The 26,289-nt window shown below is 35.0% G+C and overlaps 4 protein-coding genes across 6 annotated transcripts; 2 read left to right on the plus strand and 2 right to left on the minus strand.

The window, feature by feature from the left end:
- Positions 1-1,574: 1,574 nt before the first annotated feature.
- LOC105127885 (uncharacterized) lies at positions 1,575-5,037 on the minus strand. 2 transcript variants are annotated; one of them, XM_011029448.1, is made up of 3 exons: positions 4,929-5,037; positions 2,646-4,440; positions 1,575-2,024 (listed from the first exon to the last, which is right to left on the minus strand). In XM_011029448.1, the coding sequence occupies exon 2, from the start codon at positions 4,135-4,137 to the stop codon at positions 2,683-2,685; it is 1,455 nt and encodes a 484-aa protein (XP_011027750.1). In that variant the 5' UTR covers positions 4,138-4,440; positions 4,929-5,037; the 3' UTR covers positions 1,575-2,024; positions 2,646-2,682. The 2 variants fall into 2 exon arrangements, with proteins under 2 accessions (XP_011027750.1, XP_011027695.1); XM_011029393.1 differs by lacking the exon at positions 1,575-2,024 and having other exon boundaries at positions 2,210-4,440.
- Positions 5,038-12,404: 7,367 nt separating this feature from the next.
- Positions 12,405-12,860, plus strand: LOC105127883 (RING-H2 finger protein ATL79-like). The gene has a single exon (XM_011029353.1). The coding sequence runs from the start codon at positions 12,405-12,407 to the stop codon at positions 12,858-12,860; it is 456 nt and encodes a 151-aa protein (XP_011027655.1).
- Positions 12,861-17,010: 4,150 nt separating this feature from the next.
- Positions 17,011-18,981, plus strand: LOC105128025 (uncharacterized). Its single transcript, XM_011029560.1, has one exon. It carries the CDS (start codon positions 17,628-17,630, stop codon positions 18,576-18,578), a length of 951 nt encoding a protein of 316 aa, XP_011027862.1. The 5' UTR covers positions 17,011-17,627; the 3' UTR covers positions 18,579-18,981.
- Positions 18,982-20,377: 1,396 nt separating this feature from the next.
- Positions 20,378-23,900, minus strand: PGGT-I (Prenyltransferase family protein). 2 transcript variants are annotated; one of them, XM_011029657.1, is made up of 11 exons: positions 23,531-23,899; positions 23,244-23,319; positions 23,063-23,121; positions 22,765-22,904; positions 22,382-22,437; positions 22,226-22,302; positions 22,054-22,099; positions 21,584-21,708; positions 21,251-21,318; positions 21,078-21,165; positions 20,378-20,639 (listed from the first exon to the last, which is right to left on the minus strand). In XM_011029657.1, exons 1-11 carry the CDS (start codon positions 23,762-23,764, stop codon positions 20,490-20,492), a joined length of 1,119 nt encoding a protein of 372 aa, XP_011027959.1. In that variant the 5' UTR covers positions 23,765-23,899; the 3' UTR covers positions 20,378-20,489. The 2 variants fall into 2 exon arrangements, with proteins under 2 accessions (XP_011027959.1, XP_011028037.1); XM_011029735.1 differs by lacking the exon at positions 20,378-20,639 and adding an exon at positions 20,661-20,960 and having other exon boundaries at positions 23,531-23,900.
- Between the last annotated feature and the right edge of the window lie 2,389 nt (positions 23,901-26,289).

Below are 26,289 nucleotides of genomic sequence, written 5' to 3' on the forward strand. Positions count from 1 at the left end.
CATTATTTGGGAAGTATGTAGCTAATCAAGCGTTTGGAAATGTGAACTTATGAGACAATCTGTGTTTTTTTTTTTTTTAAAGTATTTTATATGTTTCAGATCTAATTTCAAAAAATAATTTCTAAAAAATAAAAAATATTATTTTAATATCTTTTAATATAAAAATATTTTAAAAATATACTTTCAAACAGCCTTATAAAAAGCATGATTCACTATATTAATCTCGATAGCTATGCCAGCTAATGAAGCTAAAGGTGCATGTGTCATATATTCTGCATATCGTAATTCTTGCCAAGTTACATGTTTTTTTCAACTTATCAAAAGTCCAAACCATTTGAAATATAGACCGGTAAAAAAGAAAAAATATAGAATGCATTGAGTGGTAAAAAAGAAAAAGAAAAAGAAAATTACAAGTGGTTTTTATCTTTCCATATCAATTCGGGAGATTATGATAAGGGTCAATCACCAACCTAAGAAGAAGTGTCTTGATAAGAAATAAAATAAGATGCCTCTGTTCATTATGATGATCTTTTTGCCAACTGTTGATGATATTTAGCCACACCAAGCTTTCAACGACGCCGTTAACTTTCTCCTCTACGTCTCTGACATCTTCCACGTCAGGTAACTGCAATAGTATCTTATCTTTTTGATTTAATTTCCCGGGGTTCCTCTTTCCATTCTCAATATGTTTTTATCCTTTATTTATTCTATTATTTGAATATGTTATATACGCATCGTGTACCACACGCTCCCTTCCTTGCTCTCTATATTTCTTTTTAGTCAAGGGTGCCATAATTTTAATTATTCATGTCCAATACATCCAAATAATTACAATTAGTCGTAATGGTAATAATTGCATAATCATAATTATGCAATATCATAATTTTATAATTTTATAATCATAATCTCCGTGAGAAATAATTATATCACGTAGAGTTTACTTTTTAAATTATTTTTTTAAATTTACTTTTAATATAAAAATATTAAAAAATTTAGCTTGAAATAAAAAAAATAAAAAAACACGAATCGACGGCGCCCCAAAACACTTCATGTATAATAGGGGAAAGCATCTATCTGTTCGTTATTTCTCCAAAATTTAGCCACCTATAATTCAATCCTATAGGCTATACGCGGCTGGTGGTTGAGCAACCTCAAATTCAAACATGGAGGCTATGAGCATACTGGTGGTCAACGTATCAGATCTGTATTTCACTCGTGCATATAGGCTTGTTATTATTACTGGGGAATAGCCTCCACGTGTCACCACTTGTTGGATTTGGGAATGAGAGCGTGGAGATAGCCGGCAAGAATAATTAGCTTTGGCAGTGAACGGGGGACTTGTTCAAAGCGGGTGTCACTGTAAGCGTGTAACCTGAAGCAGGTTGCCGACATTGATAAATGTAATCTTTGCGACTGTAAAATTTTGGACGGGAAGCGTCCGATGTGGCACCGATGACATGTTCTGCCGTTCGGTACAGTGCATTCGTCGGCGTAAACGAGACAATTAGGATAATTTCAATTTATTACTGTCTGGTGTATCCGTGAGAAAGGATAAGCGGCGGTTTTGTGCCATCTTAAGCTAAGTTCAACATGAAATTTTCCTAAATAGATCAGAAATCATGGCGATGGCCTCCATAAAGAACTGCGGATATACTTACAGAAAATAAACACGTGAATAGGCCAGTGACGGAAAATATCTACACATAAAGGAACAGCCAAGCTTACCAGTGGACGAAAAAATCACAGCATAACAAGCGAGTTCCCACTTCTTACCTAGTATGGGAATGGATCACTTTACGACAAGAAAACTATTGCTGAACAGAATAACCAGACCGTCTGGTCTGCATACGCCTCATCTTAAACTGACAGACAAAACAAGTTAGGAACAACCACAGTTCATGCAGCCCCTGGAGAGAAAATGATAGCCTCACCCATTCTCCTTTAGGAGGGACTGGCAGCAACCCTTCTGCAATAAGCAAGAAGTTACGACTTACGATTCCTACGAGTGAGCTTACCTTCCACCCCTAGATCGAAAGGAAAGGAAAAGGTCTTAGGCCATCACGAAACAAAAATATAGATTCCAGACCATCATAACTGCAGCATTTAATCAATCTTTGAACAGAAACAGATAGAAAATGACTTTATCTGTTCTCATTATCTAACACAAATAACGATCCAGCTATACAATCAGTAGAAGATTGCACCGAGATGATAAACAAAGTATTTTCGCTACCTAACAACCTTTATTTAATTTCAACTGCATTTGCAAGTAGCAGAATGCATGCTCCACAGACAATGTCAAGGTTACAAGTAACATAACATAGAAATGGAGGCAACAAAAAAAAAAAGCTTCAAGTCCCTGCTCATCCCTTGAAACAAGTCTAGGGGGCTGAATGTTTAAAACAAGCACAACGGACATTAGTGCATTCCAAAGTCAACTGAGCTACTAAAATTCTTCCCTTGGGGAGTAAGATTAATTTACTTTGTAAAGCCACCCAACCCAAACATGAATCGAAAATATAAATGTATAAAAGAAAAAGGACACGAAATTTCATCTAGAAAAAGGGGAAATATCATTTCATAGATTGCTTTTATGGAATGAAGTTAGTAAACAATGAAGCACCAACCACTATAACTGTCCTTACATCTTCAAACCAATGTCTCTTTCGGATTGACAAATGCTCATTCACTCCAAGGATAGGGGCGAAGGCATACACGAACTTCATGTTCTTCTGGTCCTACACGATGCTTGGGCACAATAATTTCAAGCACTGTTCCGGTCTCATCACGGTATGCTTCCAGCTTCGCATCTTCTGGAATGAGGTTAGGGAGGGGAATTTCCCTAATGAATTCCCCAGGAGGGCAGTGCTCTGGAGTTGGATCTGTTAGCTTAAATGTCCTATCATGCCGCTTAATAAATGGCATGCATGCTGTACTTATACAAGATATCTTAACAATACCATGCGATTTAGTATTCCTCCAAGTAACTTTCACCCTTTGAAGATCTGCAAAGGGCAAGCTGACGATGACTAAAAAAGCTTTATCATCCTCGTATATTGTTTTTGCTGCTGTAACAGGCCCATTTACATTCTTCATTACCCCACTGAACTCGTTTAACCACGTTGGCTCAACTGGGTGAATATTCATATCAACAGAATGCAAAAATTCATCATCACTGCCATGCTTCCGCTTGTTGCTCATAGGAGACAAGTCAATGCCTTCTCCATTGCTATGGTCTGAGGACTGAGTAGACAGGTTCAAACCAGTACCATTAAGCAACTTTCTTGGGTGGGCATTTCCATTACTCTTTAATGCAGGTGGGGGCCTCTCAAGCTCAAATTCTGTGCTTGGAAGGTTCCTCCATGAGCCAAAATCACTTGCCTCTGGAGGAATGGAGAAATTGATGTCTCGGCCGGTAAGCTCCACCCACCTCTTCCGCTCTTCATCGTCAAGATTCATGAGACTGGGTGATCGAACAACTTCAATACCATGAACGCACTGAGGGTTGGAGAGACCCCTATAATGCTTCCTCTGCATTCTATGAGACCGGACAAAGCCCCTGTCAACACTGAATGGAAATGGGGGCTCCCCTTGGCGAGAATGCCCGTTCATATAGCTCCTCAGTTGCATTTTACCCAGGGCATTTTCAGGCCTTTCCTTGAACACCCACATGTACATGTTCTCCATGTCATGCTGAACTAAAAAAGCATCTAGCTGCAAATCTGATTTCTCAAACCCAGAAACACCATTACTATCCCTGATTATTTTGCATTTCGACTTCTCATTCAAAACAGGCTTGAAATAGAAGCTAAAGAAGAGCCAGGCACCCCAAATGCTATCCAGGCGCTTTGTACATTTCTTCACAACTTTTGGAATACTGACAATTGTCTCAGCCTCGTAAATCTGATGCCCAAGACCAACATCCAAGATGTCGCATGGATCATTCCAAGTATGGGGAGGAGGTGGACTAGGCTCAGACGACAACGGGAGATTGATATCAGGCGGTCTTGAAAGAATGACAGACCGATTCATCTCCCTCTCCAGATCATCATGTGTAAGAGAGCCCGAGTCCATAGAAAGAAGTGTAGATGGGTGATAATTTTCCATCGATAAAGTCGTTAGAAGAGCTTCCCCCATATTCTGTTTTCCTTCACTGTTTTTCTGGCTTCTGGGCTTGTGATTTGCAAATCCCAGCACCACAACTGCTAAAGGCTGACGACAAACATCTTTATTGAGCAATCAAACAATAACTCTGATGAAAAAATATATATATAATTACAGACCTCCGTGCCCTCAATCGACAAAACCAAATAAACAACTCATAAATATCTTCATGATTTCAAATCCCCACAAATTCCCGAAACATCAGTTCACAGAGTTTCATCAAAGATTCGGCAAGCCAGCAAATTTTAATATTGGTATCATTAGCTCATCAGCGACCTGGAAAAATCAAAACAAACAAACAAGTGAATAACAAACAAAAAATTAAACCTTTTTTCACTTATAACCGCACTCTCTACACTTGCACAATATCTTCTTCTTTTTTAATTTAAAAAAAAAAAAACTACTCGGATGCCAAGAAAAAGAAAAGAAAAGTACAATTCCTAGAAGAAACCAATACTCAATCTCCTATTTTTCAATTAAAAAATGGAGCAAAATTAGGCGAAAACTTCAGATTCAAAGAAAACCCAGATGAAATTTCGAACTTACTAAACTTTCCCAGTAATCAAAAAGCGAATAACAATCCAAAATAAGAAACGACTTGGTAAGCCCTGGAATCTAATAAAAATTCTCCAGTAATAGTAAGAAAATAAAGTCACAGATTCAAAGCAACCAAATCCACCAAAAATCGAACCCTATGATCCCAAAAAGAAAAAGAAAAAAAATTTAGAATTTAAAAGATAAAATCAAGGAGATTCGGAAATTACCTAAAAAGAGAGGCTTCAAAATCCACTCGAAACAGAGACTTTCGCATTCGATCCCTATTTTAGAGAGAGAGCGAGAGAGAGAGAGAGAGGAGAGACGACAGAGAGAGAAAAAGGGAAGAAGAGATGGTAACGGAGTGTATTTTAAAGAGACGGAGTTAATTAGAAAAGACCTGCATCAGTTAACCCTACCGTTCGGTGGGGATCCTGGTTGACGTTAAGTGACGGTGATAAGAGGAATTGGAGGGGTCAAAATCGGCGCCTTATGTGGTAAAGTGTTTTTCCTTATAAAAAGGAAAAAGAAAATAACAACATGCGGTGATGTTACACTTTTTATATATATATAAATATATAAAGGAGAAAGAAAATCACAGTTTTTCTTTCTTTTCTTTCCAAAATTAAATTTAAATACTGAATTATTGACATTGAGTGGAGCACTTTTTTCTCTTTGCTTGCGTGTGTTATTATAACAAGTGATAACCTGGATAGAAGTGGCATCGAGATATCTAAGCTTGCGTTCTTGGAGTTGAACCTAGGATTTGGCCTCTCCCTCTTTTTTTAATAATAATAAATAAAAAAAGGTTCATCTTGTGAAGGTTGAAGAATTATAGGTTGTTGTATTTGAATTTTTAATTTTACTTCCTGGTATTGCCCACGGATTTTCGAGAAGATCTCCAATATAATTTAAGAAACACCACAACCTTAAATTAAATTCGTTCTTTCATTGATGTAATCTATATATATATAGGATAGGTCTTTGTGTGTCTATATATAGATTATATATATATATATATATATTAACGTTTCGAATATTATTATGGAATTTTACAAGTATTATTCAAGCTACTCAAGGAACTCGTTCGGAAATGTGTGTCTTTATTTCTCAGTAAAACAAATATAAAATCAGTAAAATCATTAACTTCAAATATGTTTCTAAGTATGCATTTGACGCCATCATTCACAGATAAATAAATTAATTATCATTTAAGGATGAGTGATTTATCTATCGCATTTGACGTTCTAACATTTTGTTTTATGTAATTAGTTGTGGAAATAAACGTCATTTGAAAGAATATTAGATCCTGGAAGGCGGGTATTTTCACGAATTTTCTTCCCTTGTTACAGGAATTTCTATTTATTTGGATATATAGTAATTCACTTATTTCCTGAGTCCTTGTCATTTCTGTTGCTTTGAACATTTAGTATTAGTAATGAAATTTTGGATAGTATTGTACTGATAATGTCCTAAAACATTTAAGCAGATTTCAGGTTCAATAATGATGAAATTCTAAACATTCAAATAGCTTATGGATATGATTTTTAAGTTGGATAATTGATTAATCAATTGGTCCTAATAATTTTATCTTCTCTCTGATCAATATGGTTAATAGCTTATATTTGATACTTGGTTGATTAAGATAACTTGTGACTAATAACTACAAAAAGTTCTTTTTAATAGGGGTGATCAGGACTCTTCGATACTTAAATAAATATTTTTTAGAAAGAAAAAATACAACAATATTTCATAAAGAGACGTTCTAAAAATATATATGCAGTAGAGAATTAAGATTTGTAAATCTCTGTTTCGAATGTCTCATTATATATTTATAGCTCATGAGTTTTGTCATTATGTGAAGAAAGAGGCTGAAATGTAACTCCATCTTTATAGAGTATTTATAGTCTTCATGAGTAAGTGCTTGATATCCATTTAGATAAGGGAAAAAATCTTCATTGATGGGGGCTATAGACATTCCCTTGAGCATGCTCATACACAAACTATCTCTTAATTCTTTGTTTGTTGGGCTTTTAGGAAGCCAAAGAGCTTAGTGTAGAACAACGATTATTGTCACCAATGTCCATTCCATGATAACTAGGAGGAGTACATTTGAAGTATTTGCTCTATATATGGGTATGCATATGATCAATTAAGAATCTTTCATGAATATCATTTTTATTGGTTTTTTCTAGAGAGTGTAAACATTTACGAGCTTCTTGTGGAGCAGTAGGTTGTGACGCTAAGGTTAATAGGTGGAGTACATAATTATTGAGAAATCTTTGATCACATAAGAAATCAAGGCTTTATAACTGTATATATTTGCTACTCCTTTTATTGAATGAACTTGGCTATATATAGCCTTACAGCAGTAACAAAAAATAAAATGAAATATCACATGAATGTTGTGCTAGCTTACAATTGTTAACGAAAACAGTTAAGAAATGGTTAACTTAACAAAGACATCATATGTTGTTAAATGTGCTAAGACTTTTTGGGGTGTCAATGTTTAATCTTGCCCTCGGGTTACCAATACAGCATGAGTGAGAAGTTGCATCTAACTAGTGAGTTATTGAAACTCTTGCTAGGTAAAAGTGGTCATGGAAATAAATTGATTTGTTTCGCCTTTTAATCTAGGTGGGCATTGGTTGTATGTCATGAAATGTTCTGAAAATACTAAAAGCAAATTTTAGAAAGAAACCTATGGTTTTTTTATCAGTTTTCACACAGGCAACACCACTGATGATATTTTAAAAAATTCAAATAGCTTTGAAATAAAGTTTTCAAGTTGAATAATGATGAAGTCTAAAGAATCCTAATAGCTTAGGAATATGGATCCCAAGTTTTATAATCAATTAATCAACTGGTTTTAGTATTCTTATCTATTCCCTTTAACCAAGGTGATTAATAACTTATATTTGGTGTTTGGTAGATTAAGATTGCTTGTGGATAGTACTTGAAAAAATCTTCTTCAGCAGAGGCGAAGACTCTTTGATGTTTAAATATGTATCTTTTTATAAAAAAAAATATAATAATATTTCAGAAAGAGATGCTCTACACATGTAATAGAGAATGAAGATCATAAATTTCTATTATGAATGTTTTATTGTATATTTATAGTTTATAAATTTTATCATTTTATAAAGAAAAGGATTGAAGTATAATTTTATTTTTATAATATTTTATATTTTATTGTGAGCTACATTTTAATTATCTAGATAATTATCTAGATCTTGGATCGACCAAGTTTCATTTAATGTCCCGCAAACATAAAATAATACTAATTATATAATATAATTTAAAATATATCAAATATAAAATAAAATAATTATTTATCCAATCTAGTCGAGAGTTCGGTGGAATCTAATCAGTATTGTCTAGGATATCAATACTAAAGTAGCCTAGGGGACAAAACCACCACATTTCCCAGCTTCGCGAATCAAAGGTAAGTTTATCAATAGTTCACACGTTTTTGTGCTCGAATATTCTACAGAAAAGTGGTCAAGCTATGTTTGGCTCCACAGGATAAGTCATACACACCATAATTAATTAATCTAGCTAATTCAGTTGCAAGTCGATATCAAGAAACATGTACAGACATGGGTTATTAAAATTCTGAAGTTTGTTGGAAGATTGAAACAAAAAAAAAAGAGACTTTTTTAAATTCGAATCTTAATATCTATATTCACGAACATTTATCCTTAAAATCAATAAAAATATATATTTTTTAGATTATTTTAAAAAAATTCAATTTATATATAATTTGAATTTACCATGCTCCAAGAACAAAAAAGTTTTTTTAGGTTCATCGGGTGAAAAAAACTAGCTCAGTTGAAAGCTTTATTTGATATCAAAGTTCAATTATATTTTTATTTTTTATATTTTTAAATTGTTTTGGTGTGTTAGTATAAAAAATAAATATTTAAAAATAAAAATAAATATTATTTTAATTATTTATAAATAAAAATATTTTTAAAAAAATATTTACCCCACCTCAAAACAGATAAAAATGGTTTTATTTTCTTGTTTTCCAGTGCAGTTATTGCGTGAGATGACCTCACAGTATGGCGTCCTTGAAAATGTCACAGAGTCCGCTTATATGAATGTAAAATGCTGACACATGGAGCCAGGTGTTCCTTGCCGAATTTTGTTCTCCGAATTATAGTTGTGTTTTATTATTATTAGCTGAGCGCAGGTCTTTTCTGAGTGTGGTCCTCTATTTCCACGGAAGTGATAAGCTACTGGTGATCACGTAGCAATCAAACCAGTGCTGGAAAAAAAATAAAAAAAAATAAAAATAAAAAATAAAATAAAAGGTAGCATTATTAAAGATTCCTTCTTTCGCTTTATAATAGCGATAAGGCCTGAAAAGCAACAGCGAAAGGCCTACACCCTTAGTTTCCACGCACGTACGAGAAAAAGGACCGCTGAATTTCGCGTTCTATCTTGCCAGGGTTGAAGAAGTCTTGACGAGACAAAGGATATGGAACTTGGTCTTTAGTGTACAGGGCATTGCTGGCTTTATCCATTGAATATCAATCGTTGGATTTGATTTATATCAATGGTTGTATTTTATTCACACGAAGAGTTGATAATTGTAGATTCATATCCAGAAGCCAGTGGATGGTTAATGTACGGTTCATAGCACGATGGTATTCAGAGTTTTTCATAGCACAGAGGAATCTAATGAATCAATACTCGGTCACTGTTTTTTCTAATTGCTTTTATTTTTTTAAAATATCAAATTGATGTTTTTTCATGTATTTTTAAATGATTTTTATATGTTGATATAAAAATAAAAAAATTATTATTTTTTATATAAATTAATACAAAAACATATTAAATTGACATGTCAAGAGCTAAAAACATTAATAAAATTGGGATGGAGAGGGTGCATAATTAATCAAGGATTTAAGATATTGGATTGCCCTAGCTTAACATGTCCAAATTAATCAGTGGGTAAGTGCAGGACCTGTACCGTTAGGGATGACAGAGAGCACATACTTCAAGCTCTCAACATGACACTGGCACATGCCTCAACTATATTATCAGTCCGTTACGTAACAGCCGAAATGAAAAAAAAACAAAAAAACAAAAAAAATGACAGCAAGACAGATTATTGGAAGATATACGCAGAGCCGTGGTGGCGAGGATTTTGAGGGCTGTTTTTGTTTTTTAGCATATTTTTAAAAGATAGTGGCGTAATAACATGGTTATAAAAAATAGTAAAATAATATATATATATATATATATTATTTTATATATATATATATATATTGCAGTTGAAAAGTGTGACTTTTATAGCTTCTTGTTATTTATGAATAATAATATATTTTTTTAAAAATTAAATAAACAAGAGATAAAAAAGAAAAAAGAAAAAACAAATAATTAAAAATATGTGAAGGGTAATCCATTTATATTTAGTATAAAATATAACTTATTTAGATTAACATTAATAATTTTTCTGGGTTTGTCTTATCAGGATATTTATATAATGCCATTAACATTATAATTAGAGTTTCAATGTGTTTTCATAGTATTTTTTTATATCGTTTTTTCTTTATTTTATTTCTCTCTTATATAGGTTTAATATTAAAAAAACCTATAAAAATCATGTTTTCCAATCAATATATAAAAATGTATTACTTTACTAATTTTTTAAATTTCTTTTAATGGTATTACTCCATGAATATTTTTAATTAATTATTCTAATTTTAAAAATAATTGATTTTGATCTCAATTACCTATTCGTAACCGGAATTTTTTGTGGCATGTATAGACTTGAAAGATATTAAAACACCCGAGCAAACAAAAAAGATGCAAGTATGCACGTCTAAATATTATTTTATCACACGTATTGTCCAGAGCTTAAAAGATAGTACATCTAAGTTAAATTGATTTTTCTTCTTTGGATTGGAAGGCACTATTTCTCTATTTGTGATTATGATCACGGTTATTTTTTATTTTTTATTTAAATTAAACTATATTAAAATAAGATTTTTTTATTTTTTAAACATCAAAATAATTTAAAATATAAAAAATAACTTTTAACAATAAATTTTAATTTTAATTTTTTAAAAAATATAGGTTAATCCACATTTCCAAATACTCATAGCATAATTCAACCATCAAACAAATACACCTTACACGTTCTCTCGTTTATTGGGAGGATTTAGTTTTATAGCTTCTACCTCAACTTTAAATCCTCGTGTATTTTTATATTCTAATTTCTTCGAAAGAAAAAAATAGTGGCTTGATTGACAAACATTTTATTACTATTTTTTTAACCTGGCATAAAATCTTGGCAGCGAATTCAAGGCACCATAATTCCAGTGACTTAAAGTCCTGTAAGGATCCCCCAGACGTTTAAAATAAGTAAATTATGCTGTCTGTGTGGCTAAAAACAACTATAAAGCTCGGTTTCCTTATCAGAACTGGATAGTACCTAGTTGCTGTCGGTACAAGACTTTCCGTTCTATTCGAGGCCTTATCACAACCAATTGCCGTCCATCAAAGTGATAAGCCATCGGAGACTAGGAAATTGATGGGCAATAATGTAAAGTTGCATTATTGAAGATTCCACCATCCACTCTATACTCGCTGCGTGTCCTGGAAAGCAACGGCATGGAGATTTCAGTCCCTTCAAAACCCACCCACCGCATCGAACAAAACGATCTACATTAGCTGCCAATGAATTATAAAATGACTCCTTCCAGGCAAGAACTAGCACGGCTAGTATCTGTAGCTGGTGCCTGTGCTTTGTCAGAATTGATCTGCGTTTGCTTTTTAATACTGCTAGGCAATGCTTCATTTGTACGCATCATGTTTTGTTTTCATGGTTTTGATATAAAAATATTTTTTTTTTAAATAAAAAAATATTTTTAAATAAAAAATACTGTAAAAATCAACTCCAATTAGACCCTTCAACACCCCCAAAACTTCTTTGAAGCATGCCCATTAAGTAATTAAAAAAACCACTGCCAATAATATGATATATTTAGTTTTATATTAAAGTTATATAATTATGGCTTTCTCAGATGTAGAAACAATTTTAAAAAACACGTGAGTCAAGAAAGAAATTAATAGATGTGCTTTCTCAAGCACATGCTTGTTTGTGGGGGTTTCCAGCATGAATTTCCCCTAGATACTACCTGCGTGACCTTATGATGAGGTTTTAGCTCAGTGGAAGCTCCACAATCACCAGCCTAGCCCCAAAGTTCATGCATCTTTTTTCTTTCTTTTTTTTTACTTAATCTCGCTTTGTGGTACTTTTCCTTGTTAATAAGAAATTTAGAATTGATTGTACTTTTGCATTTGCCAATTGCCCAAATGAGCCTCTCCTAATTTTAGCAGGCTGTCCAGGTAGATGAATTATGATTACCCGTGCCAAGGTGGCAAAAAAACAAAGAAAGAAGAAAAACATTTTCGATGCCAATTATCAATGTCTTCTAAGAAAAGTTTTTGCATGTGCAGAACTGAAGAATCTGGTTCATTTTCAGCTTTAATCGTGTTCAAATCTTGCAGTTGCTAGACTTGATCACACAACAGCAAATAGGACAGCATGATTTTCTTGTATTGTCCGCATAATTTCTTATAAATATTACAATTAGCCGCGCACATGGACAAGGTGTTTATCTTGAATTCATCGCCTCTCTCATTAATTTGCCTCTTCTGAACAGTTGCACTTAGCTTGCCATTATTCAACAATGTCAGACGACGATAATGATGACCTTAATTCCAAAGTTGCCGTTCTACTAATTGGGGTTGGAGCAGCAGCTATTGTGGCAACAATTTACCACTGCCTTGCCATGACTTGGTGCTGCCGATACTGGGCCAGGCCTAACCCACAAGAGCCACAACTCCACGTGAACGAAACAGTTCTCGAAAATTCTACAGCCCAAGTCATCCCATCCTATGAGTACCCAAAGGATACAGGCTTGACAGGTGATAACGGAACTTGCGCAATATGCTTGAGTGATTTTGAAGAAGGAGAGCTACTACGTGAATTGCCGGAATGCTTGCACTCTTACCATGTGGCATGCATCGATATGTGGCTCTACTCCCACTCCAGTTGTCCCATGTGTCGCACCGATGCCAAGCATTCTCAGCAAGTTTTCTTGAATGCAAGGGATTTAGATTCTGAGAGATCATCAGAGCCATAACGAAGTGTAGGTGTTTTACGAGGCATTGTTGTGCATCCTCGTGCCATGTAAACTGTGTGACTACGCAAGCTTGTCTTATTTTCCATAGGAATTTTAGCTTCGAAGAGTGTAGAAAAGTGACATTTGAATATTTTTCAAATGAATATGACTTGAGATTGCTATCATATCATTAGTCTATGGTGTTTAGCATATTTATGAAACAAACATGATACAATGTCGATCCGATCCAAACCCATGTATCGGAAAGATGACTCATGAATAAATGAACTAACCTACATTCTTGCAAGATTGGACTATTAGAAAGACCAGATAGGAAAGCAAAAGATATTCTACCCATGATTATTGCTAAGATTGGTTATTCAATAAAGCATACTAGTCTACGAGTACTGAGCACACACCCTTCCTTGTCTCCCGCCGGAGAGATTTCATTCTCAATCCCCAGGAGCTAGTACCAAGGTTTTAAGCAACGGGATGTAGTCTAATTCAATTTCTTACTCTATGCTTAGAAAACATAGAACTTGAAACGTCTCGTTTCAAGAATTCCTTTTTTTTAAAAAAACTACCTAAAACAACATAAAAAACAAGGACACTACCAGAACCCTCGACCCTGTGATTACGTTCTAACCTACTGAGCTTCTCCAGTTGTTGATTAGAAATGTCCAAAATATTAGTATTTTATTCTATTTTCTCATATAAAAGTTTTTCTAAGAAAAATTCTGACAGAGGGTCAATGATTTTATTGGCATAAGTGTGATGTAATAATTACATCATCTAGCGGGGTTCCCCTAATTCCTTTGGTCCTAAGCAACAGATGGCTAACGAATGGCGGGCAACCTTAAAACGATGGTAAATTGGTTTAATTTCGATAATTTTTAGTTAGACTAGCTAACTCTCAGTCTCCTACGTCAATATTGGGTTAAATTTTAGAATATTATGAATATAAACATGAAGATGCTATTTTCAAGTGAATAAATTCAACCAATAACCGTGCTTTCCTCACCTTTCCCAGCACCAGGAAAAAAATAATGTTAGGATTGCGATATGTAGAAGTAACAATACGCAGCAAGATAGAACATTATAAAATGAGAAATAAACACATTGCACTACACTGTCACAATATACCTTATATAGAAGTGTATCATTTAATTTAATTTTATTAAATTGCATTTTCTTTTCCTCACATGATACGTAGAAAAGTTGATACGTAACTTGGTTATAGGTAGAGCATCCCTACCTCTTTATTTATGTTCCAATGTTAGGCATCAAATTGGTGGCTAACATTTTTAACTTTAATCACTTCAAAAAGAGTGGTACCAAGTTAATGTTTTGATGATTTGGATGAAATTATCGATCAAACATGCAATTAGTAGATGGAAATAACACGTCAACTTTAATCAATCAGCAATCCTAATCAAATACTTAACTACTCCTCTGCCGCAATACAATGTTACTTTTATCTTCGGTATGTATTTAAACATCGGGTTACTATAGGCAAGTTGTCCTATGACTACAAGACAGTTTGCATCAGGCCGCGCATGCTTGAAAAATTGTCCCATGACTCGCCTCTGGAGACGAACATCACATAGATGAGAAGCCAAATTATATGATTTATTGGTCCTAAAATAATTCAGAAACATCTTAATTACCATGGAAGACAATTCCCCTCACCTTTTCGGTCTCTCTCCATTAACAAATGCCATTATTGGTATTATAGCAGCTTCTGCCGGGCTATTAATCTACCATTTCATCGTGGTCCTATGGTGCCACCGAACAAGGAAAGTTAGATGAAATATTTACTCAAGGCTCCATGACCAGTTTTCAAGACATACCAACCACCTTCGAAAATTCGATTGCATCCCTTATCCCCACTTGTAAACACACGAATGTCACAGGTCGAATGTCAAAATCTGAAGATGTAACATTAAGTTTAACTGAGTTCAAGGATGGTGAAGAAGTTTAGGTTTCGCCTGAATGTTTGCACACGTTTCATGCTTGTTGAATCGATACGTGGCTATTCTCTCACTTGAATTGCCCTCTTTGTCGGGCCGACATGGGTGTCTCAGAGCCAGCCCACCAAGAATCCGTCGCCTTTCAGCTACCGGGTTCTGGTGAACCACACAGAAATTTGACATAGTAAGGAAGCTGCTAAAGTTATCATTGACGACCAATTTAGGGCAAATCATTTTTTTCTGGCAAGTCATTAATTTTATGGCCTGGATTAGTTATATGGTAGTATGTTTTAAACTACCATTTTTTCTAGAGGTTTTTACTGCTACTCATTTGTTAATTTGAGTTGCATGTATGCCGTGCGTGTCAGCGCAAAATACTTCCAATGGATAGATTAGAATTCAGATTTCAGATTGATTCAAGGCACGAAATATCTTACTGGGTCATTTGACACCCGGGCACAGGCCTTCAGATAAATGAACTTCCAAGCCCACAAGTCCTTTGTGTTGCAGCAAAAAGCATAGGCTAAGACGAGGAAGCCCATTATCAGAGTCATCAAACAGTCAACCATGGAAGTCATTTGAAAATAAACCAGACATTAAATGAAAGCATGGGAATTGGTTTCCAGTTATTTCAAAGAAAATAATCATTTTGAGGGATTAAAGTTCCATATAATCGAGTGTGAGACAAGATTCATTGTTAATCTATCCATTATTCATGTCATGTATGTCAACAAACAATATGATTAAGAATTTGAAACACTTCTCAACTAATTTGGGCTTTAGTTACACTAGATCCATCAGGTATCCCACCCTTTCCCAGATAGATATTTTCACAAATCCCATGTGATTAAAGTATTAATCTCTTACAAAACTTTCGAAGGAAATGATGTCCTAACGCCCACAGGAAAGTAAAATGGTTCAGGGATACCCCCATTTCCATAACGTAATGATGGTGATCATCACAGCTTCAATAGTGATATGAACCATCAATCAAGCTTCATGCGATGGGAGGTCGTTTTAAGGGTTGCTGGGCCAGTTCAATCAGAGGACCTCTCAACTCCCATCATTTTGAAGCAACTCATGCGTAACAAAGGTGACACTACTTTCTTTTCTAGGTAAAGCATTAAAATAGTTTTATGCAATGCCCGAATCACATTTCGATTTTCCCTCTTATGCTCGTGGAAGCTCCAAGAATTGAGTGCCATCCGTATTATTTCCCTATTTTACTCTCCAAGAGGATGTTTGGTGCGGGAGTAAGGGGTATTATCATTGTAATTTTTCATCTCATTTACTCGTGTGTTTGGAAATGAAAATATAATAGTAATTAATTTTTAAAATGTTATTTTTACAAATAAATTAAAATAATATATATTTTTTATTTTTTAAAAATTATTTTTAATATTAACACACCAAATAATCTGAAAACACATAAAAATTTAATTTAAAACAAATAAAAAATCAAAAAAATTAATTTAATGGACTTATTATGTATTAAACCTAGGAGAGAGTGGGGGAGGAGGGGTAAAGAGATTTTTTAGGATGAAAAATATTGATTTTTATGCCATTTTTTAAAATTTAAAGTTATCTTACTGTTAGTTGTTCTCTCATTTCAATTTTAAACCATTTAGTTTTTTTTTATAATCTTATTTATTTGAAAACAAATTTATTTATATTGGGATCTACCATAATCTGTAATTTTTTTCAACTTTTATAAAGCACCTCTGAGGTTTCTCTCTGGAATATCTTCTCACATGCTTAACCCCACACTCTCAGTCTCAGATCCTTTTCTTTTAATATTTCACTTTCAAAATCTTCTCCTTGTATTGGATATTAAGAAAAACTAACTCCGAGTGTAGAACAGGGGTATTTCTGTAAGAGAGAACAAAATGCCCATCATTGACACATCAGCTTCCTTTTATTTGCGATCCCATGTGAGCATCCCTCGAAGAGTGTGTCCTGTCAAGCCATAAATTAGCGAGTAATATAGCCGACTTCCTTTCCGCCTCGTCCAACAATGGTTTGTTTTTATTAGCTTGAATTTACGGGTAATATTTGTTTTTTAAAAATATTTTTTATTTTAAAAATTATTTTTGATATGATGTATTAAAATAGTTTTAAAATAAAAAAATAATTAATTTTAAAAAAAATAATGAAACGCAAGTTGCATCGCAACTTCAAATAATGAGTTTTTTTTTTTTCATAATTTTTTTTGCTTCATTCAAACCTCAATCTTCATCATATTTCCAAAGACAATTTAAAAGTGTATTTGATATTCTTATAAAGTACGCTTTTCAAAAGTAATTTTAAAACACAATTTCAAACCGCCTCGTTTGTTTACTTATGTACAACTATTTCAGTGACCTGGAGGCTTAGCTAAATATGTAATTATCCACAACTGTGTGGTTTAGTTCATTGGTTTGTCGAATAAAAAAAATAAAACTTTTATAATCAAGCTTCATGATTTGTGATTGTGATTTTCAGAGAAAGAGAGCCTTTTCGTTTGGTTTGGTTTTAGCTGGTGGAGTGTTTTTTCTTTTGGGGCTTTGTTAATGGCAGATAGAGTTGGTATACTGGTTAAAGCATTTGCTGAAGAGAAGCAGGGAGTTTGATGTGCTGTTGGCCTTGGCTTTTGTTCAGTGCAGATTGGGACTGCTCAGTAGCTCTTGATAAGATTTTGCTTATCTTGGGTTTCTTTTGTTGGCTTAGTACCACAGGTGATTCTGGAGTTATTTATGGTAACTTCTCTGTTGGTTCTTGGCTCTGTAGTAGTTATTGATTGGATGTTTTAAGCAGTTTTCATGTGATTTCTAGACAGAAGATGAAATCTTTGAGTAGTGTAGGGCTTGGTTTGAGTATAGTTTTTGGTTGCCTTTTATTGGCCCTTGTTGCTGAGCTTTACTACTTGTTATGGTGGAAGAAAAGGTTTGCTAACAAAGAGATTGGAGGTGATTACAGCAGCCCAACGAGAGAGCTCTTCTTTATGTTCTGTTTAAGAAAGCCATCTTCTTTAAGGCACAATCAAGAACTATGTTCATCGGTGAGAATAACAGATGCACTTGTCCAACACGAGCAAGAATCCCAGCTCAATATTAATACAAGCAAAGATATATTGCTCCGGCCCTGGAGTGATGGTAATGTGGAGACAGAGCTCATGAGGCTGCATAGTCTCTCAGGTCCACCCAGATTTCTCTTTACAATTGTTGAAGAAACAAAGGAGGACTTAGAGTCTGAAGATGGCAGGTCTAGAGGTGATCCTAAGAGTGCGAAAGGATCAAGAAGTAGAAGCTTAAGTGATTTGCTTCGTACTGTGGAGACTCCATATCTAACCCCTCTTTCTTCTCCACCATTTTTCACACCTCCTCTTACTCCTAGCTATAATCAGATTGGATTCAATCATCTCTTTGAATCATCAAAAGACGCAGAGTTCAATAAGATAAGATCATCACCGCCTCCAAAATTCAAGTTCTTACAGGATGCGGATGAGAAACTATATAGAAGGAAATTGATGCAAGAAGCTGGGGAGAAGGTCCAAAGGCATGATGTTTTTGCTCAGGATCATACCAAAATGCCTGCTAGTTCAAATTCTAACAAAGACGAGGATGATGGGCCTTTTTTCACCATCATTATTGACAGGAACAAAGAAAGAGAGCTTAATGAACAAAATCATCAACTACCAGACTATCAGTCAAGCACTTCACAGGTACTTCCTCTTGCTACTTCACCTTCAACATCAAAATCAGCAGCCAAGAAAAGTTCCTTCTTTCATTAGATCTCCGTGATCGAGTAAAACGAGATTGGTTTTTTTTCCCCCTATGTATTTCTATTAACCAACTTTAGTCTTCTTTTTAGGAGTTCCTTTTCTTTAATCTTTTTATGGGATGGTGTTAGAAGGTTAACCTTGCCGAACCCTTTTGCAATGTCTGAAAAATCTTCGGGTGGGTGGGGAGTTGGACACACTCTCTGCAGTGTAATGTTAAAGGTTGGACAAGTGCAGGTGGGGGTCTTGAGGGAGTAATCTGTTGTATTCACTCTTCATGCATCTCTGAGCTGTCTGATATCCTGTAATCGTTCTGGCGAGTGGTGGTACTACTGATGTTTTTGTCCAAAAGGCACTGTAGGAATTCTTTCAAGACCATGCACTTCTTTATTTATTTTTTTCCATGTTTTGTTTCCTTTCTCTCCGTGCTCATGGCACATACATAAACTGACATCAGTGCCATGTCCTGATCTTGGATTCCTTTGTTGCGAGGTAATTGTATGTACCCCACCAGCCTTTCTTACAAATTAATCTATACCGTCGGATTAACATCTGAGAATCAAAACTGATGAGAGTTTTGGTTGGTCAGGGAGTCTAATATAGATGCCTAGATAAGGGCGACCAGCCAAAAAAAATGACAAAATTAGAGAAAAGAGGTGCTTGTGATTGGTGAGCCGCTTCCTGGGCTTTTTCGAAAAAACATAGAGGCCATTTTTACCCGTGAATATGTCGCCACCTTGGCTTGGAGAATCAATTCAGGCACTGCCTTTATCCATTAAATGCTACAAGAGACACGTGGCTCAATCATGAGGTTTCGGAGGCATCTACTTTCCATATATATAGATTTATTTGGGCCACGCTGCTATTGCAGTCCGAGAGGAACTAGGAGTCGTGACTCCTCGGCAAGGGGAGGAGATGCTCAAATACAAGCTCATTGGCAAACGTCCTAATAGACTACACCTAGGCGAATGAATCGAGCATTGTTTAGCATGAACAGTGCGAGCTTAACCCGTGTAATCAGTGAGTAGTGAGCTAGCTACTACCCCAACCTGGCCCCACATCCCTCAGGATAAGAGCCCTCTTGGGGAACTAAATAAGATCAGCATCACAGCACTAACTAGGTTTCATTCTGATCTAATCTAAACAAATATATGATGATGATCAGAACAACATATGAAATCTAACCAGCATTCCACGTCCTCGAAAGCTAAAAATCAGTTAAACCGCTGCATCAACGACTCAGACTGTTATTGGCATCGACACACAGTGTGCTGCCAGTTGAATCCCACTAATTTCAGTCTTTTTTTTTGCGGAAATTTTCTTTTCAAGTACGGTGAAACCCTGATATATATCGTCATTCCATGAAGCTGTCCCGGAAGAAACCAAGTCATCTAAGATTTCAGAAAAGTAGCACCTTGCAGAGACAATGTGCACTCGGAGTGTCAATCATTCAGCAGAATTCATCTCAACATGCACTTCTTTATTGATGAATGATTTGTTTCATTCACGAAACTCGACTTCACAAGCACCTGTTTGGCGCCAAGACCAACCAGAGGAAAGTAGTCATAAAAAAACAGTCCTTGCCATTTTAAGTTGCGAGCAGTGTCACATGCAACCGGCCCCTAAAAACGACAAACATGGTGACGGGACAAATTTCTGACACGCCAAGAGACTGCTCTTAGTATAGTAAGTCACAACAATTCTAGTCTATGAATAAGCTTACATATTTGGGGAAAAAAAATGTAAAAAATACATGAATCCGATGAGATGCCTCAAATGGATAGACAAATGGCAATATGCACTGAACAAAGAAAAAAAAACATCTCTTTTTACTTAAATAAATGAGAACATATATCGGCAATCTGAGATGGATGAACAAATTCAGAAAACATTGCGAACAATAAGAAAAACATGATGATGATGTCAAATTCCTAGCGCAGCAAAACCTGTTATTCCAAGCTCAACAGAGAGTGCATTGAGGCCAGGCTCTTCCAAAAGACTGAGTGCAGTGTATCCATAGTAGGAATGGTACAGATCTGGCAGCTCATTTGGGAATTTACTGAAACCACCATACTGGTCCAGGAACAATTTAAGCAAAAGAACATTAGAATCCAAAAATAATATCATCACCTAGTAGATATGCATCAAGGGAGAACAAAGAAATTATTCCCATGGCTCTTGACAATTCACATATATGAGCATGATTGGTCGCTGGTTTGACATCTTATGCATCACACTGTACTTTTTACCTCTGCATTTTCTTTGATTTTTTGACAGAACTACAAATGTAGGTTTCCCCTAGGAGTTTTCAGTAAGTAACCAATATATCCTCCATTCTGGTCAGCTTTCATCACCAGCCAATCAGTTTCCATTTTTCAGTGTATCAGGGAAGACCCACAATTAAACACATGCGGAGGATACATAATAACAGCCCATAGGAGAAAACTAAATTAACAATATCATACATGAAATACATGCAATTTGACCAGTTGGAAGGACAAGCACCAGTACCTCAGATTGACAAGAAAGCAAAAATCTCCGCAAAGCTGTTCCATCAATCAACTTGGATCCACCTAAGATCCTCAGAACTGCCCCAACCCTGTACAAAGCATGCTTCCCATGTCAAAACAAGGAAGAAAAGCCTGTTGTGGCGTGGAACTTCAGGAAGGTGTTCTTACACTCACCAAAATGCATAACATGTGTCGCTAGGCTTGTTAGCTCTCCCTTGGAATCCACCGTCAGCTGCTTGTCTCTGAAGCAGAGGAAAGAGTGTCAAAATTACAGCCGCGGATGATGGAAGACCTTAAAGTATCAAAAGCTAAACAGAAAATTGAAATATCTTAGGGAGCAAATGGAAGTTATGATTTCACAAGCATTTAGTCATTTACAAGTTCTCTAGTCCTTAATAACCACAGTGTCAGTCCATTGTTTACATGTTTAAATTCTAAAAGCTACAAGTTCAAGGTCTAGTTTTGATGCTTTGAAATAATTCCAGAGAAAAGATGAAGAAAGCAAACCTGTAAGCACCATTCCAACAACAATGGAATGTCAATGATGGAAGAAGCTGCACTTTTTGACAGGACATCATCTTCAATACATCCCATCAAAGAAAGAGAAGCAACTGCACAGTAAGTTCCTCCACCTGCCCACTAAGATGAAAATCTTTGGTAGATAGCATTGAAAGAAGCAAGCTCACAAGGACGTATAAACAGAAGCTCGTTTATAGAGATTTCTCAGTAAAAATTTATAGATGATTACAATAACACAATAAGATCACCGCCAAATGCAATAAAATTTAAAAGCAGATGTTGGACCAAAAAAAATAGAGGTGAAAAGCAAAGAGAAGAAAAACACTATCAGTTAAAACTAGAATTTGTGTACATGTTGCAGAAACTAACAGTATCAATGAAATGCAAATCAATTATGCATTTAGATTTAAATTTTTTTTGAGGATCTACCAACCATATAAGAATGTTCTGCAACTCACCATGAGATTCTGAACCAGGAATCATCCCAAAACCACCGTCATATGACTGAAAAGAGCAGCAATACTTTTAACTAAACATGAAATACATATACCACAGGGATTATCAGAAGAATGCAAAATACATTGCAGAGAGATGGATGACAGAAAAGAAGTTCACTAAGAACAAATATACCTGGCATTTGAAGATGTAATCCTTGGTTTTTTCCCTATCCATGCCACTCCAATCCTCCAACATAAAACAGATGGCCGCTGATACATCAATTAGCAATAGGAATATTATATCACTTTAAGCAGCCTCATGAACAGCCCAAAGTTTTTTTTCCCTTACCAGCACAGTATATGAATCGAAGATCTGTCTCTGCTCCAATATGGATAGGCAGAAAGCTGCAAAATAACAAAAGGTTGAAAAAAAAGAAAAGAAGGGCTATAAGACATCATTTCAGCTCAATGCCAAAACACAATTCTTTTTTTCTTTTTTTTTCTTTTTTTTTCTGGGTGATCTCCAATCACTAAAGTTACATATGTAAAGAAGGGGTGGAAAAATAAACAGAAGAGTGGAACTAAGCCAAAAGGTTAATCAAGTTCTTGACTGAGGTGGATCAAAAACACAAGGCACTATCCACCAGGATCAGAGAGAACAAACTTAAAAGGCAATCGTATTGCAGAATATAGCAAGTGCTGAATATTCAAGTAAAAAACCCTATCACATACCTCCCATCAGGTTGCTGGAGGTTTCTTATTGACATGGATATTAATTTGGAGTCGATACTGGACAAATTGTAGCCAACAGTCTTCAGTATGGATAGGGCACAATACGTGCTTGCCAAGTGGCTGTGATTGTGAATTAAAATCTACAGGCAAATCAAACATCATAAGTAACATCCAGGACAAAGGTATACGGACACTGACGCCATAAGTTTTCTTGCAGAAACATAATAAACAGTTCGGTGCAAGGATTAGTAAAAAAAAAAGAGAGCCTATAGGACAGTTTAGCTCTGTATATCCACACCCCATCGTTGTCCGAAGAAAATTGAGAAGATCTAGAGCCACAAAACCCATAGAACTGTCCTGCAACAATCCAACAGCTCATTATAATCGTTAACTAGCCATTTTAAAAAAATTAAGCATTATGGTTATTCGTGATCATAGTAATCGAATTAAACAAGATTTATTAGCAATCAAGTTCGTACCACCGTTCAATTCAGCTTTATCTTCGGGATTAGATTGCAAAGATAAAACCCAAGCAGCAACCGCATCTTTGTCAACCTATAACATAAAAATACACAGCCGATTTCTTAAATCACTGTAAAACATCAAACAATCCATTAATTTTATCGAAATTTTAAATCAAAATGACAGAGAGTAAAAAAAATCAAACTTTCAACAAAATCCAACCCGAAAGCAACCCAAATTATCTTCCAAATTGTAAATGTATTACATGTTTTAAGAGCAATTAGGCTAAATAATAAGAGCTTACGCGATCAAGGGAACCGAGGATGTCGAGACCGGAGATAACGAAGTAGGCGAGAGTGAGATGGTTGATCTCCTGTGATTGGTAATGGTAAGGTAACATATGGTACATCATCTCCAAGAAGGCCACGTGGCGTTCCTTGTCGAATGTTAGCGAGGAAGATGGCGGCGATTCTTCATCTGAGGACGATGAAGGGTCCCTATCTGGTGGTGGTGATGCTGCTGTTGTGTATGTAGTCATGGAGTTGATGGTCTTTCACGGAGAGTGAAGAAGTTTGTGAATCTGGTTCTGGTTTTCAGGTAATTAATCCTGAGAAACACCTTCTATTAGCACCAAAGTACCGGCTATCTGTTAAAAAAGTTTATTTTTAACATTATATTAAAATAATTTTAAAAAATAATAAAAATAATATAAAATATAAAATATTCCTCTTAAACAGTGCTTTTCATAGAGTGCTGCTGCTGCTGCAGTCTCGGACTCTCGGCTCATCTTTCTTTTGTTTGTTTTGTTTTTTTCCTTCCTACGATTTGCTTGGGCTTCTATGGGCTTTATATTAAGTCCAACGGAGCCTAAGATGCAGGGTGCATTGGAAGTTCTTTTCAGTAGGAAAAGTCTTTTCCGTAGTTTTTATAGTTTTTTTAAAAAAAACACTTATCACAATTTCAAATAAATTTTTAATTTATCAATAATGAATCCTTTTTATTTGTGATAATAATAATTTTTTATTTGAAACAATATTATTTTTTAATTCAATTTTAAATGCTTGCTATTTAATTAATAAAATTATATCTGCTATTAATATTACCTTTTGAGAACTTGCAAATCTATATTCAAAATATTCCTGTAACTGGACCTAGCATGCAATAGGAGAAATGGCTGGCTCTCCAAGATCTTAAGAGGGCTGCAAGATCTTAGTGTCCCAGTCTGATTGGCGAGCGGGACACTCATAACAAATCAGAGTCTCTTCTGTGCACTGTTTTGATTTTGCAGAATATCATGTTGAGTGTGGAAAGAGAGATGAAAAACAAAAGGCATATACTGTGATGACCATGTACCTATTCTCTTGTTACAGTTATAGTTGGCTGCAGAGAGCATTAAAGAAGTCATGCTATCTGATCGAAGGCATGCAGATTAACGGTGGCTCTTTTAGTTTTTGTATTTTAAAGATGTATTTAAAAAATTTATATGTTTTTTTATTTTAAATTAATATTTTTTTATTTTTAAATTATTTTAATATATTGATATTAAAAATAATTTTTAAAAATTAAAAATACTATTTTAATATATTTTAAAATAAAAAATATTTTAAAAAACAACTATAATCACATTTTTAAAGCCACCTCTGACACAGGTTCTGCTATATTAAGTTCCCCTAATATTATTACCGCATAATGTTCTGCATAATGCAACTTTTTGTAGTTAATTGGATGAAATCAGCAGAGCTCAACCTTTTCTTTTCTGATAGAGAAAAAATCATCACAGCTGGAAAGACCATTGTAGGGAGGGTGTCACAATGGAGAATAATTATATACCAAAGTATAACATGTCATCTTTCTGAAATGAAAAATAATTATAAAAATAATGTGTAGCGTGATATCTTATGCAGTCATGATTAGGATTAGTGTCTCGTGTATATGAAAAGATTACTAAACAAGCAACGTGGGTTGTGAGCTTCTTTTCCAGTTCTTGCATGTTTCTTGAATGGACTAAAACCAAGGTGATATGCTATAAATTAAAAAAAAAAAGTAATCTTTTATTGTACTATATAAATTTAAAATATAGATTAGAAAATCAAAAGGAAATATAAAATGTCATAACAGTCATATAAAATTATATTTTTTTATCCTTAAAATAAAATAAGATAATTTAAAAGAATAAATAACCAAATAAATTAAAAGGCAAAATTTAATATCAGTGAAGAAAATGAACAAATACGTAAACATAAATCGGTTAAAAAGAAAAAAAGAAAAATCCACAGGAAAAGAACCTCAAGCAAGCGCTAGCCTTAACGCTAATAAAGACGCAGGGGCCTCCTCACCTGGCCTGCAGCGTCGCAGCGCCTCTTGACAAGACTGCTAGCTGCAAGGTACATTATCTATCTGGTCAGACCAGGTGACACTGCATGGAGTTGTCTAGCCATTAACAAGAAAAGAAAGTTTAAAATAATCCCGTAAACTTGGGTTAAAGAGGCGCATCAATTTAACACTTCTGGTCTTGCATCAAAAATTTTAGAGCGATCTTCAACTTTAGCAGCATAAATAAAGGAAAGCCTTACTGAGCAAAATGTTCATTTCTACATGTTGGTGGCTGCTAACTTGTAGAAAATGCCGTTTTGTTCTTCATAAATGTGCGTACGCTCATAGAACAAAAAATTATGTCAATCTGCATTTAGATCTCGGAACCTGTGTGTAAACCATAGCCTATTTGATCAGGATGCATTTATGCGCTCCGTCGATCTCAAGGGATTTGATGTGCTGGCAGAAGTTCCTAGTCCACCATTGAAGGATAGCATCAGAGAATACCAACCTATGGAAAGAACTCAGATTCCCAGTCAAGGAGGAAGCACAAGATGTTGCTTTTGACGTCAACTTGTGAAAATGGTGAAGGAGGCTGTGAAGGTGGTGTCGGGCTACAGTGGTTTAACATGAATGATTTTGATGCTGGTGGAAGCTAGGGAGGGACTCATCCAAGAAGCATTATGATGTCGAAACTTGTAAAGTTATTTTTCCGTGCCAACGATGCTACAATCAAAGAAAATTATTTTG

The sequence above is a fragment of the Populus euphratica genome, unplaced genomic scaffold, assembly GCF_000495115.2.
Source record: "Populus euphratica unplaced genomic scaffold, PopEup_1.0 scaffold1.1, whole genome shotgun sequence".
Taxonomy (NCBI): Eukaryota; Viridiplantae; Streptophyta; class Magnoliopsida; order Malpighiales; family Salicaceae; genus Populus; species Populus euphratica.